General features: G+C 42.1%; 1 protein-coding gene and 1 non-coding gene across 2 annotated transcripts; both read left to right on the plus strand.

The window, feature by feature from the left end:
- The first annotated feature begins 10 nt into the window (after positions 1–10).
- Positions 11–19,518, plus strand: Fbxo45 (F-box protein 45). Its single transcript, XM_005071559.4, has 3 exons — positions 11–594; positions 9,787–10,143; positions 16,447–19,518. Exons 1-3 carry the CDS (start codon positions 295–297, stop codon positions 16,630–16,632), a joined length of 843 nt encoding a protein of 280 aa, XP_005071616.1. The 5' UTR covers positions 11–294; the 3' UTR covers positions 16,633–19,518.
- On the plus strand, positions 4,690–4,831 carry LOC121142080. Its single transcript, XR_005879093.1, has one exon. It is a non-coding gene; the product is annotated as a small nucleolar RNA SNORA79 (small nucleolar RNA).
- Positions 19,519–19,894: the final 376 nt, after the last annotated feature.

The raw sequence follows: 19,894 nt of genomic DNA on the forward strand, positions 1-19,894 counted from the left end.
GCATGGCGGATCCCGGGGTGCGTCGCGGGGAGGCCGGGCGAGGCGGGCGGTTCCGGCGCCCGCGCTGAGCGGCTACGAGGGGCGGGGACCCGAGTGGCCCGCGCGTCTGCCCTCAGTGAGGCGGGGCGCGCGGCGGACGCCCCCGGGCAGGGGCGGGAGCGGTGGAGGCGCTGGTGGCTGGAGCTGAAAGGGCTGGTGAGCGAGCTGCTCCGATCTCTAGGCGAGGCTTGGCCTCCCGTGCCGAGACGGGGCGAAGCGGCGGCGGCGGCGGCCCTCGGGCCGGCTGGTGAGGCGATGGCGGCGCCGGGCCCGGGGGCTGGGGCAGCCTCGGGCGGCGCTGGCTGCGGTGGAGCGGGCGCGGGTTCGGGGTCCTCCGGGGCCGGCGGCCGACTGCCCAGCCGGGTGCTGGAGTTGGTGTTCTCTTACCTGGAGCTGTCCGAGCTGCGGAGCTGCGCCCTGGTGTGCAAGCACTGGTACCGCTGCCTCCACGGAGACGAGAACAGCGAGGTGTGGCGGAGCCTGTGCGCCCGCAGCCTGGCAGAAGAGGCTCTGCGCACGGACATCCTCTGCAACCTGCCCAGCTACAAGGCCAAGGTGAGGGAATCTCGGGCCACGTAGAAGCCCGGCTCCTAGCTTGCCCGCCGCTCTCGGGGTTTACCTTCCTAAGCTTTTGAGTCAGATGTTTCACCTCATCCCGCCTTTCTCATCCCTCCTCTCCGTAAAGATCTTTTCTTTGAAGTTCAGCTTTGTAACCCACCCCACTTTTTAAAATTATTAGGTGATTTCCCATCGCCGATTTTCATCATTCGTTCTGCTTTCGACAATCTTTGCTCTAACAGACAGACCACCAGCCAGTACCCTTGATTTTATGTTTTCCCTGGCCTCCAAGTAGACTTAGGACAATTAGCTCATCTTAGTGGCTTTAAAATGGGTTCAGTTACTGGGAGAGATCCTTGCGTTCATCTCACGTTTTCCAAGCTCTGATTAATAAGTACATTTTCATTATTTTCGCCCATGTTCTCATACGGCCACAATATTTAATGCTTCCAAGTGAGTTTGGGTTACGCATCTTCCTAATCTGCAAGAAAGACTTTAATAGACCATCCTCCCAATGGTGCCATATAACTCATAAAAAGCTGCCTTGTCCTACTACTAGTGATCACTTCCTTGATGTCTTTTTCATAGTTCTATCCAGTTGATGTCTCTTCGGTCGTATTTATCATCTAATATGTTGATACCTGTTTTGCTGGGTATTGTTTTGGTATTTTTTCCAATGATTGTCTTTTCATAACAAAATCAGAATGCTAACAGGTTGTGGCAGGACCAGAGGATGCTCCAGCAAATATGAAGCTAGGTATGTTCTGCACATCTTTAATCCCAGCACTCCAGAGGCAAAAGCAGGTGCATCTCTGTGAGTTTGAGGCTAGCCTGGTCTGCATATAGAGTAGGAGCATATATGAGAGATGATAAAGTCTCACCTGGAATATGGTAAACATATCCCTTTTTAATGCTATATTGCTAGTGAGCATCAAAGTAATTTTTCATGTGAAATAGATGCACTATTTCTTTTAATATGCATGTATTATAAATATGTATATACACATATATTATGTCTATCTTTTTGGAGACAGGGTCTCACTATGTAGTTCAGAGTAGTCTCCAACTTGCCACCTTTTTGGGTGCTGAGGTTATAGTATGAACCTCTGCTACTGGTTTATTCTATCTATATTAAAACAAAGTTTGGTGTGGTAAGAGAGGGAACACAGCTGTTGAAGATGTCAATTATCAGGTAGATAGTCTTTTTTTTTTCCTGAGACAGGATCTCACTAGCAAAAGTATGCACTCACTCAAAAGTATGGGTTTGCTTTCACAAATATGTGAATACTGGTACTCACAGAGTCCAGAAGAGAGTGTCATTCCCTGGAGCTGAAGTTACAGACAGATTCAAGCTTCCCCCAAATGCACGCATGCACACACGGAATTGAACTTTTTGGTACTGTGGAAGATCAGGGAGTTTTTTTGTTTTGTTGTTGTTGTTGTTTTGTTTTCCAAGACAGGGTTTCTCTGGGTAACAGCCTTGGCTGTCCTGGATCTTGCTTTGTAGACCAAGCTAGTCTTGAACTCACAGAGATCACTCTGCCTCATAAGTCCCGGGATTAAAGGTGTGTACCACTACTACCTGGCTAGAGAGCATTCTTAAATCCTTGTTTTTCTTGTTAAGTAAAAGAACATCATTTAGGGGACTTGGAGAGATGGCTCAGAGGTTAAGAGCACTACATGTTCTTCCAGAGGTCCTGAGTTCAATTCCCAGCAACCACATGGTGGTTCACAACCATCTATAATGAGATCTGATGCCTTCTCCTGGCGTACAAGCATGTACACAGATTAAAAAACTGTATGCATTCTAAAAAGAGAGCATCATTTGCCACGATTGTATTTGTGTATCATAGTCAGTGGGTACTAATTGTATAGCAATTTTTAGGAGAATGCAAAATACTTCAGTATTGTTCTACTTTGCTTATATTCAGTGTTTTTAATTTTAAAATTAAAATTTTTGGCCTCTGTGGGTCTCTGTGAGTACAAGGCTACCCAAAGCTACATAGTAAGATCTATCTCAAAAAATTTTTTTTTAATTTCCCTTAAGATTTATTATTTTTGTCTAGCTTAAGGTTTCTAAGCCTGATATGGTAGTTCACTGGGAGACTGAAGCAGGGCGATCAAAATGAATTTGAAACCAGCTTGGTGAGTTCTAGGCTAGCCTGAACTACAAAGTGGAACCTTGTTTCAAAAAACAAAATAAATTAATATGTTTTTGTATTTACTTGTGATAGTAACATTTACATGAGTCAAGATTTAGATAAAAGGACTGGCAAACTACTTAGTAGGTTAATTGCTTGCTGGACAAACAGGAGTCCCTGAGTTCAGATTCCCAGACTGGCTGTAAAAGCTAGGCTGGCATGCATCTGCAACCCAGCACTTGGGGCCAGAGAGAAGTGGATCTTTGGCTATCGATGGCCAGCTGGATTAGCCAAAACTGCAAGCTTCAGGGTTAGTGAGACACTCTTTTGTCTCAAAAAATAAGGTGTGAGCAAAAGAGAAAGCTGTCCAGTATGCACACACTCATACACCACACGCATAAACAAAAAATTCACATAGCATGCAATAGATAATGTATCATATGAGCTGAGCATCAGTAGAAGTAACTAACATGTCTTCCTTTGGCTGATGTCCCACTGTTACGTAGTTCTCATCCTTGGAAGCAACCTAAATTGCTATTAATTTTGTATCTTTCCAGAGAGGGTGTGTTGTTTTTTGTTGATGTTGTTTGTTTCTAATACTTTAACTTTCTGCTGTGTATACTGTAGCTACAAGGTGGACTTGTACTTATTCTGGGTTTTAGGTGACTGTTTTGAAGATGGCAGGTTAATTTAGGAGAGAGGACTCAGAGAGTCCAGAAGTCCTTAGAGTAGTCCAGGATGGAAATGGTTAGAATGACTGTAACATGTGGCACACACTGCTTCTTAGAGTAGTGTGGGAATACTAGAAGTTCACTGAAAGGGAAAACTTAGGAGTTGAGTGGAGAATTAGAAAAGGTTTGACTTTAAGATGCTGCTAAGGTACAGAGAAACCCTGTCTCGAAAAACCAAAAAAAAAAAAAAAAAAAAAGATGCTGCTAAGGGCCGGGTGTTGTTGGCACACTGGGGAGGCAGAGGCAGGAGGATCTCTGTGAGTTCGAGGCCAGCCTGGTCTATAGAGGGAGTTCCAGGACAGCCTCCAAAACAATACAAAGAAACCCTGCCTCAAAAAAGCAAAAAAAAAAAAAAAAAAAAAAAAAAAATGCTGCTAAGGTGAGTTTTTTTTTCTCTCTCTCTCCAGGCAGGCTTTCTCTGTATTGTTTCGGAGGCTGTCCTGGAACTCGGTCTGTAGACCAGGCTGATCTCGAACTCACAGAGATCCATCTGCCTCTGCCTCCCCAGTGCTGGGTTTAAAGGCGTGCGCCACCAACATCTGGCCCTACTAAGGTGAACTTTAAGATGAGGTGGATTTGAAAATTTATGAAGAACTCTGAGCAAAGTCTTACCAACACTTTGCCTTATGGGGATGACAGACTACGGAAGGCGTGCACATGTGCATGCCTGCCTGTGTTTCTCTTTTTCAGTACTGGGGATTGAATGCATGCTAGTTGCATCCCCAGCCTGGAGAAACATGTTAATCTGATAATTGCAGTTGTAAAACTGCATCTGGTAACTATTATGAATGAGAGTTACATGATGTTCTGAGTATCAGTAGTGGGGGATTTAATTAGGTACAAAGGTCAGGAAGGCTTTTTTATAAGACATGATGCATAAGCTCAGTGAGACCTAAAGGATAAGGATAAACAGGCCAAGAGGAACAAGAAGAGCCTCCTAGGAGGGAATCTGGCTAGTATGGGAAACAAAAAGAATGTCAGTGGTTACCCTTAGTGCATGTGATGCTGGATTGAAAGAGATAAAAGGGAGGGGGACAAACTATAGTGAAGTCATTTCTGATTGTAAGCAAGAAAAATGAATGCGGGGATTGGTTGTTTACTTAGTGTGTGTTGAAGAGATTATTTTTGACTTCACTGTAGAGAAAAGGTTGCAAGAGGACTTTAGTAGTGAAGGAGATGGAGAGGAATGGGCGGACTTAGGGAATAGAGTCTACAGAGTTTGATGACTGCTCCTCCTATCATCTTTAGGTGTGGCACTTGGATTTTAGGTCAGCAGGCATTAAAAATGTTTTTTTTTCACTCAGAATATTAAGATATTGGGATTATCTATGTGTTCTCTGAAATTTTTGGGATCAAACAATTTTTTTAAAAGAATCTACAGAATTTGGCAGTAGTTTTGAAATAGAAAAGAGGAAGAAGGAGCCAAGAGTGACTCCTAGCTATTTGACTTACCTAATATAAGTGTCACTTGAGCTAGAGTTTAGAGAAATGACAGCAAGTTCATTTGTGGAAGAGCAGAATTCATAGTGTTTTGAGATACGCAACAGATTTCAGACAGGCAGTTCTTGGTAGCCAAGGATCAGGGGAATGTTCTAGGCTAAAGATAGAAAGTAATTTTTAGTTGAATAAAGGGAAATATGATTGTAAAGGTAACCTGGAACTAGATATATCATGGAAGGCCTTTTGAAACACAGTTTTTGATATATTGTTTGGACTTTATTCTGCAATTGGAAAAAATCATACAATTTTGAACAGAAGAGTGATGAAGTAAAAGCTGTGCTTTCATAAGACCAGGCCATGAGATGTAGAGAGCGCATAGAGGAGAGAAGGACAGGTCTGGGAAAGCTGTCACAGAACAACTGCACACAGGTGACAGCTGATAGGGTGGGTGAGACTAGGGAGGGTGGATCAAATAGAACTCCAAGAAGCCTGGAATAGAAGGACTGGAGTGAGGATAGCATGACACTCATGTAGTTGGTTCATCTTTTTCTCCTTCCTTCCCTTCCCCTACCTTTCATCTTCCATGCCGTGCCTCAAACCCACGACCTGATGAATGTTCAGCACTCTACCACTGAGCTACGCCTTCATTTCCAGAATTGTTATTTTTTAAAACTCATGTTTTAGGTATCTCCAAGTAGCATTGGTTATCCCAGATACTTTGTATCTAACTATACTTCTCTAAATTTCAGACTTACATCCTGAGCTAGATCTTTATTTTTGTTTTTATTTTTAGAAACAGAATTAGAGACAGTTTGTTGAGGAATGGAGAGTACACTGGAGAATGAGAGTGGGCTGTGAGCTGAAGGGAAACCACTCAAAAACTCAAAGTTAAGTCTGTACTAATGCTGCTGAAATAGGAAATCTAGGTTGTTCAAAAACTGAATCAGAAGCTCGACTTTAATTTTGTTTTTCAAGATAGTATTTGTTTCTCTGTGTATCCCTGATTGTCCTGGAACTCACTCTGTAGATCAGGCTGGCCTCAACACAGAGATCTGCCTGCCTCTGCCTCCCAAGTGCTGGGATTAAAGGCATATATGGCCTTAAACTTTATTAATTGGGTATTTATCCATTTTATTTGAATTTTTCAGTATTCTAAAAATAAAGACATAATATGACTATGATACTACTGTCATCTCTAAAGAGAAACTGACAGTAATTTCTTAACACAAAATTGCAGTGTTGCATCATTAATGTGAAATGTTATAGTTTACTTAACCAGTATCTGTATACATTCTCATGACAAGACATTGCTAAGTCTTAATAGGCTATCTTAGTCTGTAGATTAATTCCATCCCACCTCCTGCCCCTGCAATTTTTTTGTTACCGTCCTAGGTTTCTGGTTTCATCCCTATGGTGTTGCTGAATGTGCTCTGTTTTTCCCTTTTCATGCAAGCTCTATATACAGTGTAGAGCACTGACCGTGTGGCCCTGGCTAAGAATACCTTCATGGAGGTGGGGGGAGAGAGCGTGTGGGAGGAGGGCAGGAGGTAGGGTACCAGGAGCCAGGCAAGGCAGGTGGGATAGGAAGTGCATCAGCCTGCTCTGGACAGCTTTGAAGCCAGGAAGAGCTTGGCTGATGTGGTGCCATGTGTGGAGCCGTCAGAGGTTACAGCTGACGTGAAGATGCTGGCTTAGAAAGACAGCTCTGCAAAGAGCTTAAGGTTAAGGACTGAGTTTGTAGGCTTCTGTGGGCAGAGGAAGGGAGCCACTAAAAATGAATGCAATAGAACAGTTCAGCAAAATGGGAGGTTGAGGAAGAAGAGGCTGCCAACGTCCTTGTGACAGGGAAAATTAGAGAAAAAGCAGCTAGAATTTACAAGAATTGTGGAATAGGCTGTGAGGAAATACTCATTTTTTAAAATTCTCACATACCATGCAGTTTATATTTTATTTCTTTCTCATTTATCTTCTTACCAAGCTAGTCCTTACATGCAATAAATCAGACTATCCTATGTGACTAGAAGACTCCTCTTCTTCTTCTCCTCCTTCTTCTAGGTTTATTTATTTATTTATTGTTTTTGTGTGTGTGTGTGTGTGTGTGTGTGTGTGTGTGTGTGTGTGTGTGTGTGTGTGTGCACGCGCAGCCTTAGCTGTTCTTAGCTGTCTGGAACTCACTCTGTAAAACAGGCTGCCCTCAAATTCACAGAGATCTGGCTGTCCCTGCCTCCTGAGTGCTGGTATTAAAGTCATGTGCCACCACTGCCCGAAGAAAATATTAATTTAACATTATCATGAGGATGTATTTTCTTCGTGTTACTCTTTTGATTTAGAAGATACTTGCTTGTGGATATGTTTCTCCTTTGTTTACCCTTATGTTGTGATTCTGTAGGTGGATAAAAGCATATGTTGAAGGGCTAGATAGCTCAGTGTAAGAGCACATACTGTGTCCTTGTTAGATGGCTAACAACTAACTCTTTAATGGAATCCGGTTTTGTGGAGTCTAATTCCCTCGTCTGGTCTCCACAGGCACTGATCTCATGTGTATGCAAACACACACACACACACACACACACACACACACACACACACACACACCCGCCCCACTCCACCCTGCCACACAACTAAAAAATATATAAACAGGTAGGGAAAAAAATGAGGAATGCTTAATTTGTCCATTTTCCTTATGAAAACAGAGTACCTGAAACAAGCAATTACTCTGTGCTGGGCTGGGCAGGGCAGGGCAGGGCAGGGCAGGGCTGGGCTGGGCTGGGCTGCAGTGAAACAGTAAATAAAGTGCTGGCTGTTGGAAAGTGATCTTTTGACCTGGGGATTGGGTCCCTGGCTCTTTTCTGAGTCTCATGCACTAAGTAACTGTTGTCCTTTAGGTCTGTAACCTCATTCTTTTTAAAGATTTATTTGTTTTTAGTTTGTGTCTGGGTGTTTTGCCTGCTTGTATGTCTATGCACCACATTCATTCAGTATTCCCAGAGACCAGACGGGTGTGTTGGCTTCTCTGGAACTAGAGCAATGTGGGTGCTAGGAATTGGTTTTAGAGCTTCTGCAAGAGCAGCAAGTGAGCCGGGCGGTGGTGGCGCACGCCTTTAATCCCAGCACTCGGGAGGCAGAGGTAGGCGGATCTCTGTGAGTTCGAGGCTGGGCTGGACCGACAGCCTCCAAAACAAAACAGAGAAACCCTGTCTCATAAAAACCAAAAAAAAAAAAAAAAAAAAAAAGCAGCAAGTGCTCTTGCCTACTGAGTGATCTCTCCAGCCATGGGATTTTTATTTATTTTTTTAAAGATTTTTTTTTATTTATTATGTATACAGTGTTCTGCCTGCATATCAGAAGAGGGCACCAGATCTCATTACAGATGTGGTTACTGGGAATTGAACTCAGGACCTCTGGAAAAAGAAGTCAGTGCTCTTAACCTCTGAGCCATCTCTCCTTCCCAAAGACGGGATTTTTAAAGTAAAATAGAAACAAAATGTTTTATATGTGTATCTATATATGTATGTGTATTTATATATTAGTTTTCCAGACAGGGTTTCTCTCTGAAGCTTTGGTTGTCCTGGAACTTGCTCTTTAGACCTGACTGGCCTAGAACTCAGAGATCTGTCTGCCTCTGCAGGATTTAAAGGGGTGCACCACCACCCCTGACTCCAAGGTTTTGTTTTTGTTTTTGAGACAGGATTTCTTTGTGTAACAGCCCTGACTGTCCTGGAACTCACTCTAGATCAGGCTGGCCTTGAACTCACAGAGATCCACCTGCCTCTACCTCCCCAGTGCTGGGATTAAAGGTGTGCACCACACCTAGCAAGTTTCATATTTTTAAAACATGAAACTGTCATTATTTGTACAAAGGAGCTGCTTTTATACTGTTTTCATGGTAGGAGCTTTAAAAACCTTAGGAAAGGCCAACTGACCTATCCCATTGGTAGTGCTGTTCTTCCTAAATCCTGGTTGAATTTGTGTGCATAGTTTGCAGAATTTCCATACGCCATCTACACCAAGCTTTACCAATGACTCATGACATCTAGTTTCATGTTTACACTACTCTGCCTCTGGCTGTTTCAAAGCAATTACCATGTATCGTTGTTTTATGCATAAACATTTCAGTAATATATCTGAAAAAGTACAAGGATAGTTGTGTATGTTTTGACATTTCAAGCTTACTTATAGAAATTATACTACAGTTTGGAATTTCAGTAAGACAGTTGGATTGCTCCCTCCCTTTCTTTAGATAGGGTTTCTCTGTTTACTGTGTTCATCTTAAACTGGTTCAAGCAATCTAGAGTAGCTAGGACTGCAGGTATGTGTGTCCACCTGGCTCTAGGGGGGAGTTATTTCAATGGGATACAATATTTAATGTTTGTTCACCATCCAGAAGGTTTATGTATTATTTGGAAATAAGTGTTATTTAAACGTTTATAATCTTATTATCTATAAACACAAAACCTCAATGTGGTTTGGTTTGGTTTGGTTTATTCGGTTTGGTTTGGGGGAAGGAGAGAGAGATAGGGTTTTGCTAAGTGGCCCAGGCTGGCCTTGAACTTTCAGTTCTGCTTCAGCATCCCCGAGTTGCCGAGATCACAGATGTGAACCACCACATTTAGCTTGCTACATTTTAATATTAAAAAAAAAAAGTCAGAGGCTGGAGAGATGGCTCAGCAGTTCAGAACACTGGCTGCTCTCCCAGAAGACCAGGGTTTAATTCTACATGGCAGCTCACAACTGTCTATGACTCTAGTTCCAGGGCATCTGACACCGTCACACCAATGCAAATGAAATTTTAAAAAAAGGACCAAAGGTGGGGGGTAAGAAAATTTAAAAAGAAAAAATTCAAGTTTATTCTTTTGGTCTCTTTCTCATGTTTTTAGGTACGTGCTTTCCAACATGCCTTCAGCACAAATGACTGCTCCAGGAATGTCTACATCAAGAAGAATGGCTTTACATTGCATCGGAACCCCATCGCTCAGAGCACCGATGGTGCAAGGACCAAGATTGGTTTCAGTGAGGGCCGCCACGCCTGGGAAGTATGGTGGGAGGGCCCTTTGGGCACTGTGGCAGTGATAGGAATTGCTACGAAGCGGGCCCCTATGCAGTGCCAAGGTTATGTGGCATTGCTGGGGAGTGACGACCAGAGCTGGGGCTGGAATCTGGTGGACAATAATCTACTACACAATGGGGAAGTCAATGGCAGTTTTCCACAGTGCAACAACGCACCAAAGTATCAGGTGAGAAATGATATGTTCTCATTGTGGGCCATTTCAAATCACATCTTAATTTGTTTAAAATATATTAGAAAGCAACTAGGTTTTTGTGTTTGTTTTGGTAATTTTTTTAACCTTGTACTTTTTTTGAAATTTATAAAATAAATGATAGGTTATATGTCAGTATTTCTTAATACATATTTGAGCAATCCATCTTTGCCCTGGGTCAGAGCTTGCCACGCTTTTACTGTATGGGCCAAAGAGTGACTGTTTTAGGCTGTCTCAGGCCACTGTCAGCTTTGTGTGTAGCATCACGTCACCTGTACACAGTAGGAGTAAGAAGCGTGGCTGTGCTTCAAAAGACCTCATCTGTGAGCTGCATGACCAGTGTGGCTCAGGAGCTGCGTGTGTTGGATCATGTTCAAGATTGTCATCTTCCCTGTATCATGAGACATCCAGGTCTTTCTTTCTTTTTCCTCTTTTCTGGTCACCTTGTCACAACAAATGCATGTGCATATACATGCATATTTACCCTCTGCTCCTAACTAATACATGAATTCAAAGTCCTTGAGATATTGACAAGTTCAGACAAACTGCTACATTTTTGTTTGTTTATTTTTCTTATCTTAGATTTGTTTTTAAACTTTATGGGTATGGATGTTTTATCTCCATGTATGTCTGAGTACCACATGTGTGCCTGGTGTCCCTGGAAGCCAGACGAGGATGTCAAGTCCCCTGGAACTGAAGTTACAGATTCTGTAAGCCACTGTGTGGGTGCTGGGATTGAGCCTGGATCCTGTAGAAGAGCAGGCAGTGCTTTAACTGCTGAGCCGCGTTTGCTGCCTTGCGCTCATTCGGTTCTAGAATTAAAGTTACAGTCCTTGTGTCTTAAATCCATATTATTGTAGATTCAGCAGAGGATAAAACAATTCAATAAGATTCCAAGAAGTGGGCTGGAGAGTTGGTTCAGTGGTTAAGAGTATTTGCTGCTTTTCCAGAGTTCAGTTCCTATCCACCCACTTTGAGCATTTCACAGCTTCTTATCATTCCAACTCCAGGGGCTTCAATTCCCTTAACTGACCTCTGTGGGCACCTACAAACATTTGTGCACACACATAAACACACATTTTTGTTTTGTTTTTTGAGACAGGGTTTCTCTGTGAAACAGTCCTGGCTGCCCTGGAACTCACTCTGTAGACCAGGCTGGCCTCGAACTCACAGAGATCCACCTGTCTCTGCCTCCTCAGTGTTGGGATTAAAGGTGTGCACCACCTCACTCACACACACACACACACACACACACACACACAATTTTTTTTGTTACTGCAACTTTATTGAAGAAAAATTAATCAGTTACTAGGAGAGCTATTGGTTGATCACTCATCCATGGACAACTCACATCATTTATTCAGCACTATGTTAAAACACACATTTATTGCCTGGCGTTGGTGGCGCATGCCATTTGGCCCTGGGCTTTTGTGGGGGGGGGACTTTTAATGACTCCTTCTATTTCTTTGGGGGTTATAGGTCCATTTAAATTGTTTATCTGAGCCGGGCATTGGTGGCGCACGCCTTTAATCCCAGCACTCGGGAGGCAGAGACAGGCAGATCTCTGGGAGTTCGAGACCAACCTGGTCTACAGAGCGAGTTCCAGGACAACCTCCAAAGCCACAGAGAAACCCTGTCTCGAAAAACAAACAAACAAAAAAATGAAAACGAAACACACATTTATTTATTATTGGTTTTTCGAGACAGGATTTCTTTGTGTAACAGTTTTGACTGTCCTTGAACTCACTTTGTTATACCATACTGGCCTTGACCTCACAGAAATCCACCTGCCTCTCCCTCCCAAATGCTGGAATCAAAGGCATCTACCACCACTGCCCAGCTAAAACACACACAATTTTTTTTGTTGTTTTGTTTTGTTTTTCAAGATAGGGTTTCTCTGTATTGTTTTGGAGGCTATCCTGGAACTCGCTCTGTAGAGGAGGCTGGCTTCGAACTCACAGAGATCCGCCTGCCTCTGCCTCCCAAGTGCTGGGTTTAAAGGTGTGTGCCACCAGCGCCGGCAACACACAATTTTTAAAAATATCTTTTAAAAATAATTCCCTAAGCAGAAGTCTTGAGAGACTATTCATTTCATATTTCAGAGCCACAGCTACGGTAATGCTTACAGGGGCTTGCAAGATGCTTCAGAGGTTAAGAATACTATCTGTTCTTCCAGAGGACCCATGTTCAATTCCCAGCATCCATGGCAGCTCACAACTGTCTATAACTCTAGTTCCCAGGGATCTGATACCTTCTTCTGGCCTCCACAGGCACTGGCATGCAAATGATGCCCAGACACATTTAGGCAAAAGACCTTTATACATAAAAAATATGATCATAAAATTATCAGCTCTGGCATACTAATTTAAAAGGTAAAATGTATATCCATTTCTTGAGGTTCAAAAGCTGCAAGGATTTTCCTTCATAATCATTTCTTCGTTGTCTCTTTATATGTCCTATAGAGAGGAGTGTGCAGTTTTACCATTAAACATGAAGTCTTATCACTACCTTCAGGGGCAGTGAAAATCCTCATGTCCTTGGTTTCAGAGATCATTCTGTGTGTCCTTCCTTCTTTTTTTGTTTTTGTTGTTTGTTTTTGAGACAGGGTTTCTCTGTGTAGCTCTGGCTGTCCTGGAACTCACTCTGTAGATCAGGCTGGCCTGGAACTCAAAGATCCACCTGCCTTTGCCTCCTGAGTGCTGGGGTTAAAGATGTGCGCTGCCCATCCTATTTCCATTTTTTTTTGAAATATATTTCTGCTAGGTTAGCCAGTTCTTTGAATGATGGGATTTACATCATCTAGATTGTTACTCATTTTACTTGATCTTTTACTGAAAAAAGTATTGACGTCTCCAACTATGCTTTCTAGCTCGTCTGTTTTTCTTTTTTTTTGGTTTTTCGAGACAAGGTTTCTCTGTGGCTTTGGAGGCTGTCCTGGAACTCACTCTGTAGACCAGGCTGGCCTCGAACTCACAGAGATCCGCCTGCCTCTGCCTCCCAAGTGCTGGGATTAAAGGCGTGCGCCACCAACGCCCGGCTCGTCTGTTTTTCTTTTGGGTCTGTCTTCATATACTTACGGGCTGTCATTATTATATTTCCCTGTTTATCATTACAAATGACCTTTGATTCTACCAATATTCTTGTGTTTGAGTCTGTACTGTCTTGACTTTAATGTAGCCACTCCAGTTTTTAATGGAATAACCCTCCAGCCTGTTGCTTTTGATTCATCTTGTTATTAAAATGGGATTCCTAACTAGCATGTGGTTGAGTCTTTATTTAACAGCATTTTACAGTCTGTCTTTTTAAAAGTTTAGTCCAGGCTGGATGGTGTTGCATGCCTTTAATCTCAGCACTTGGGAGGCAGAGGCAGTCTCTGTGAGTTCCAGGTCATGCTCCAAAACTACACAGAGAAACCCTGCCTTGAAAAACCGAAAAAAAAAATTTAGTCCATTTACACACATTAAACTGTTGGACCACTTAATACTATCTTATTCTTCACCTACAAGCCTTGTTTCTCTTTTTTGTTTTTGAGACAGGGTCTCACTATATATCCTTCCCTGGCCTGGAACTCACAGATATCTGCCTGCCTCATCCTCCCGGTGCTGGAATGAAAGGCATGCATCACCATACTTGGTTGTCTGTCTTCTTTGACTGCATAATTTCTTTTGCTCTAGCTTCATGTCCACTGCCTTTATTCTACTATCTCAACTTGTTGAACTAGGCTAATGAGTCCTGGTTATTGTATGCCTTAGAACTAGATTTCATTTGGTTTCTTTTTCTGTATCCATTTCTCTATTAAGATTTCCTGTAGCTTTTCTTCTTTGGACATATTTCAAATGATTGTAATATATTAATGCCTATATAATATTTTATTACATTTCACAGTTACTTATACATACATATGTATATACACATAATAACTATAAGTACTCTGAATTCTTTGTCAAATTAGAAAACCTGTGTCCAGGTAAGAATCAATTTTTTTGTTTGTTTGATTTTCAAGACAGGGTTTCTCTGTGCCACACACTCTAGACCAGACTAGCCTTGAACTCAGAGATCTTCCTGCCTCTGCCTTCCCAGTGCTAGGATTAACGGTATGCACCACCATTGTCTGACAAGTCAGTTTATTTTGATTTCCCACAATTTCAAGAGTGTACTTTTCCTATTTTATCGTGGTGATTGTTTTTAATTGAAAATTGCATGTGTGGCCGGGCGTTGGTGGCGCACGCCTTTAATCCCAGCACTCGGGAGGCAGAGGCAGGTGGATCTCTGTGAGTTCGAGGCCAGCCTGGTCTACCGACCAGGACAGCCTCCAAAACAATACAGAAAAACCCTGTCTTGAAAAAAAACCAAAAAAAAAAAAAAAAAAAGAAAATTACATGTGTGACTAAGATGTACTAGCAACTCTGGAATGTCTTCTTTTTCTAGAAACTGCTTCATTCTTTGGTGTGCGCAGGTTTTTTTGTAATGGTAGACAGTTAACTTGCTGGAACTCAAGGCTGCAAACTGCTTGCCCCTGTAGTATGCAGCAGCAATTTATGGCTCAGGTCTTCTTGGCCTCTCTGCTTTCTCCATCCACTTCCCTGGGAGCTTTTTATGCCTGTGCCTTCTCTTGGTCTCACACGGACCTGGGTGGAGCCCATGGGTTGCTCCTTTTCACAGTGTCTGGTTGTTCTGCCATCCACACTTTTGTTTATTTTTAGAGACAGTACAGTGCTCTGTAGACCAGACTAATTTTGAACTCAGAGATCTACCCGCCTCTGCCTGCCTCCCAAGTGCTGGGATTAAAGATTTCACCTGTACTACCTGGCCTGCTACCCACATTTTACCCACAGACACCAACACTAGTGAGACTTGTGGTTTTTAATTCCTTTACTGTAAACATACACATGTTTCAAGATGAAGCAAACTTGGGAATTCCAGCAGAATTAGTTGTGTCTTCTTAATCTGCTGCAAGTAGGGTTAATCCTGATACTGGTGAGAGGACTCCTAGGACAATAGACAGTGTTGTGTGACAGAACAGGAGTGTTGTTCTGTTTGTGTTTGGTTAGTAGGCATCTAAAGAACGTTTAGAGGCCTGCAAGATTGGGTATGTCAGTGGTGAATTTGGCAAAGGGTGGGTAACAACAGATGCTGGTGGTCATTTGGGACAGGAAATAAATGGTGGAAAGTTAATGACAACAGCAGGAGTTACCATAATCAGAAAGTATTAATCTCAATTATAAATCCTAGGATTCTACATCTTTTACCCTGTTTTGGAGACAGAAGCTTATGTAGCCTAGGCTGACCATGGTCTCACTGTGTAGCCAGTCTTGATCTCCTGGCTTCCTTCTGCCACCTCCCAAGTGCTGGCACAGTTATGTGGTGCTGAGGATTGAACCCAGAGCTTCATGTATGCTAGGCAAGCAGTCTGTCAGAGGACTCTGGCCAGTCCTACTCTACACTTTTCAGCACACAAATGCAGCATTCCTTTATGGCTGCAAGCTGTAAAGATGGCGCAGTCTTACTGTTTTACTTTCCAAAATGGGTGAAGAGCTGAACGCATTGCATTTGCAGTCTAAACAGTCAGTGCTGCTGTTCCTTTTTAAAGCCAGTCATGGTGGCCCAGGTGCATGTCTGTAATCCCAGCACTCTAGAGAGAGAAGCTGGTGATTCTCTGAGTTCAAGGCCAGTCTGGTCTATGGATGGAGTTCCAGGACAGTCAGGGTTACACAGAGAAACCTTGTCTTGAAAAACCAAAACAAGATCATTTCTTTTTCTGGCTATTTAATATTTTATTTGGTATATATTACAGCAACATGAGAGGGTTATTTAGATAGATCCTTTTGGTAAAATGGACAGTAGTATTCATTTCCTTAAGAAAAGGCTTTGAGCAAAGAATAAAGTAGTTAAATGTAGATCCCATGTGAATCAGATGATCTAAAGAAACACTTGTGTTGAGAATGATGTGTGTTCCTTCTGGGTCCTTACCTGCCACAGAATGTCCCCTCTTCATTTGCAGAGGTAATTAGAAGAGCTTTGTACTTTTTTTTTTTTTTTTTTTGGTTTTTTTTCGAGACAGGGTTTCTCTGCATTGTTTTGGAGGCTGTCCTGGAACTTGCTCTGTAGACCAGGCTGGCCTCGAACTCACAGAGATCCGCCTCTGCCTCCCAAGTGCTGGAATTAAAGGCGTTGCGCCACCAACGCCCGGCGAGCTTTGTACTTCTTTCTAATTTTTACCCTCTTTCTTCTAGTCATCCTTTGGTAGATACCTGCTAACTTTGTGATGTCTGTTTACAGATAGGAGAGAGAATCCGAGTCATCTTGGACATGGAAGATAAGACTTTAGCTTTTGAGCGTGGGTATGAGTTCCTGGGGGTTGCCTTTCGAGGACTTCCGAAGGCCTGCTTGTACCCAGCAGTGTCTGCTGTATATGGCAACACAGAAGTGACTTTGGTTTATCTTGGGAAACCTTTGGATGGATGACAGCGGCTTTCTGGAAAGAAGGACAGTGGAGAAGAGATCTACTTGCGGAAAGTAGAGCCATGAAGTGATAGTATCATGTGTGCATGCCCAAGGAACATCCTGAAAATGCGTGGATTGAGAACTGGAGAAGAAGCTGTACAACAGAGATGATCTTAATGTTTCCTCTTTCCACTGGGCCAGAAAAATCCTCAGGGTTGCAGTTGGTTGAGTGGGCAGTTGACATATGCATGTTGCCACAGATTCTTCTCTACCTTAGCAGTGTGTTACTCCAGCTCATAGGTGAGGTGTAGAGATGTTGTAGAAGGGAGCACAGGATTGTATGGAGTGTCTCTGAAGAAGGTTCAGTCCCATCTTACAGCTGCCTGTTCTTCCTCCAGTCCCTTACTTCTAGCCAGCTTGACTTAGAAAGTATGAAACTGGCTGGGTTTTATTTAATATTTTTTAATATATTGAGAAGCATGGTCTGCCTGGACTGCACTTCTCTAGCAATGAGAAATAAAATTGTGCAGCTATTTTAAAAGTTGTATATATAATGTGTGTAAAAACTGTAAAGAAAAAAAACAAAAGGACAAAGGGATTGCTTTGTTCTAATTCAGTTTCTTACAAATCACTACATGGTACAAAATTAGAGTGACATTCGGAGACAGTAGGGTAATACAAAGAAGAAGAGGAGACATGTTGTACTAACTCATTTGTGTTTGGGCTTATAGTCCATGACTGTAACAGAATTATTAAATGTTCCTCAGCTGGCCAAAGACTGGGGCAATTGAGCTACTTATAATTAGGCATCTGCCAGCAAGGCTGATGCAGACGTAATAGGAATGTGCATCTCTTGGCATTTGACTTCAGTTTTTGGCCTTCTGAGAAAACTGGTCTCCACACAGAACAGTCCTAGCTGCTCTTACAGTACGTAGTATGAGCGCTATTAGTATAAACCCTATAACACATGGTCAACGGTTCTTTTATTTCCTAACTTTATAATGCTATAGATGTTATGAAGAATTTCTAATTTCATATTGTTTACATTGTACAACAGTCGAAGCCTCAAAGTCTCCACTGAGGCTGTCAACAACGTTTACTCACCCACTTGAGACAGAGCCAGTCCCCCAGGTTAGGAGTGTCCTTAATCACCTAGGTTTTGCCCCATGGGACTTAATGCTGAGTGGAACGTTATTCCTATTTTCACCCATAAACCTTCTCACTAATACTCTCTGGAATTAATTCAACACACATGAGCTGAAGGTTTTGCTTTTTTCTTTTGTTACAACAGAAACATCTTTCTGTATGAAAGTATAATTAATATGGTTCAGATACATAAGAATTGATGAAGGCAAGTAAAATCTTTGTACTTTTTACATGATTGCTGTATGTATATTTTGTTTTAAATCTAATAAAGTTAGGGACAGTGAGCAGCTTGCTGGGGTTCTTGGAGTCCTTGAGAATTAAACTTGTCAATACTGCTATTAAACAGGAGGCTCCAGCCATAGAACAGGTCTGTAGTTGCCTCCTGAAATGGTTACTGGTATTTACTGTGTATTTGCTATGTTGCTTGAAAAAGAGACATTTGTTAAAGATCTTTTTTATAATCTGTATCAAGAAGAAACCTTGTACAACGTGGAACTATATGTTAAACATATTAAGGAAGATAGGTGGCCCAGGAACTGGTTTTTTTGTTTGTTTGTTTGTTTTTGGTTTTGTTTTTGTTTTGTTTCTGGTCTAGAACAACTCAATTTGGTGGTGTGTAAAATTTGATTGGAGACCTGGCTAAAGATGAAGACAGAGGTAGTCCTTAAGTTCTTGTTGCATCTTCAGGTTATGACAAGTCCTCCAGCTTCTCGTGGGTTTGACTTATAATTTTGTTTCTGTCTTGTCATAAATGTTCATTTGCAACACAGTTCTGATGGTGCTGACTGAAAAAGAAAATCACATGGTTATTCATTTCTCATTGAACCTAAAATCAGGTAATTGCCTATTTAACACCAAGCCAGTGTTTCTGTGTTTTGTTTTTGATTTTTTTAAGACCGGTTCTCGCTGTGTAGCTCAAGCTATCCTTGAACTCACAGTGGTCTTCCCTGCCTCAGCCTCCCCAATACTGGGAATACAAGTATATGCCCCATTCCCAGAACAAGCCATTCTTAGTTCAAAGAGTTCAATGTTGCTAGTTAGGATGAGCATCAGGTGAGCGGAGGCCCTTCATTTATACTGGGTCTGTTACTGGAGACCAATAGATCAATAAGGCAAACTGCTCAGTGTTGAAGGAGGTGGTTAGAAAGCATGTAGAAGAAAACATTTGTACCTGAAGACTGAGTATATCCCCTAAATCAGTGCTGCTCCAGCTCGACTGGATTTTGGAGAAATCTAAGAAATACTTAAGCTTGGGCCCCCTAATCCTGATTCTGGTGTTGCTGGGGTATGTTCTGACCATAAGGGTTTAAAAATGTCCTGCTGGTTTCAGAATGCTGCCCAAGGTTGAGAGCAGATGTGCTAATTTCGCCTAGAGTTTTTTCATCTACACAGTAGGAAATCCTTGCTCCCCTCACTACCTCACAAGGATACAGAGGCTACAAGAGAAAACACCAAGAGTTCGGGTGTTGTAGGTGAAAAGCTACAGAAAGGCGAGCATCTGTTCTATTTCACCTGCAGCTGTGATCAGGGAAACATGTAATTGAATTTGTTGTTGCTATGGGGAGCTCTTGTGCGATTGTTTGAGGAAGCATGCATGGGTGGAACAAACCTTAATTACTATTACTCTATTCACTATGGTCTTCTGTCCTACTTGAGACAGGCTGTCATAATTATCTGGGTTTTCATAGGAAAGAAGAAATATTAAGGCTTAATTCTGTAATGTTCATTGGCTCATAATTCATTAAAAATTCATACAAGGAATTCTGTGGTAGTAGATGTCATTTCATAGTTGCCATTATTTTTTCATTGTTGACTTCTGAGTGTCAAGCCGTCTTACTTCATCTCTCATTTTTACTCAGATAAACTTAAATACAGATTTGATAGACCATCTGAAGCAAGTTTGCCTAGTACAGCTGAGCCTTTGCAGTGATTGTCTGCTGAAGAATTGCCTGCCTCTTGGGCCTGATTTGACTGGGAAACTTGAAAAACAGCACAGAAATCACAGCTAACTTCATCATTTTTGTATGTTTTAACCATTTTATGAAATGAATAGTTTGAGACAGATATTCAGGAATTTTTTAAAGTGTAAGTATTGAAAAGATTCTGTAATTGTGTGGGTAAGGCCGCTTTGATGACT

Source organism: Mesocricetus auratus, unplaced genomic scaffold, assembly GCF_017639785.1.
Source record: "Mesocricetus auratus isolate SY011 unplaced genomic scaffold, BCM_Maur_2.0 Super-Scaffold_100008, whole genome shotgun sequence".
Taxonomy (NCBI): domain Eukaryota; kingdom Metazoa; phylum Chordata; class Mammalia; order Rodentia; family Cricetidae; genus Mesocricetus; species Mesocricetus auratus.

Coding starts and splice junctions, on each gene's coding strand:
- Fbxo45 (XM_005071559.4), top strand. CDS start 295: ATGGCGGCGCCGGGCCCGGGGGCTGGGGCAGCCTCGGGCGGCGCTGGC. Junction 595..9,786: donor TGCCCAGCTACAAGGCCAAG/GTGAGGGAATCT, acceptor TCATGTTTTTAG/GTACGTGCTTTCCAACATGC. Junction 10,144..16,446: donor ACAACGCACCAAAGTATCAG/GTGAGAAATGAT, acceptor GTCTGTTTACAG/ATAGGAGAGAGAATCCGAGT.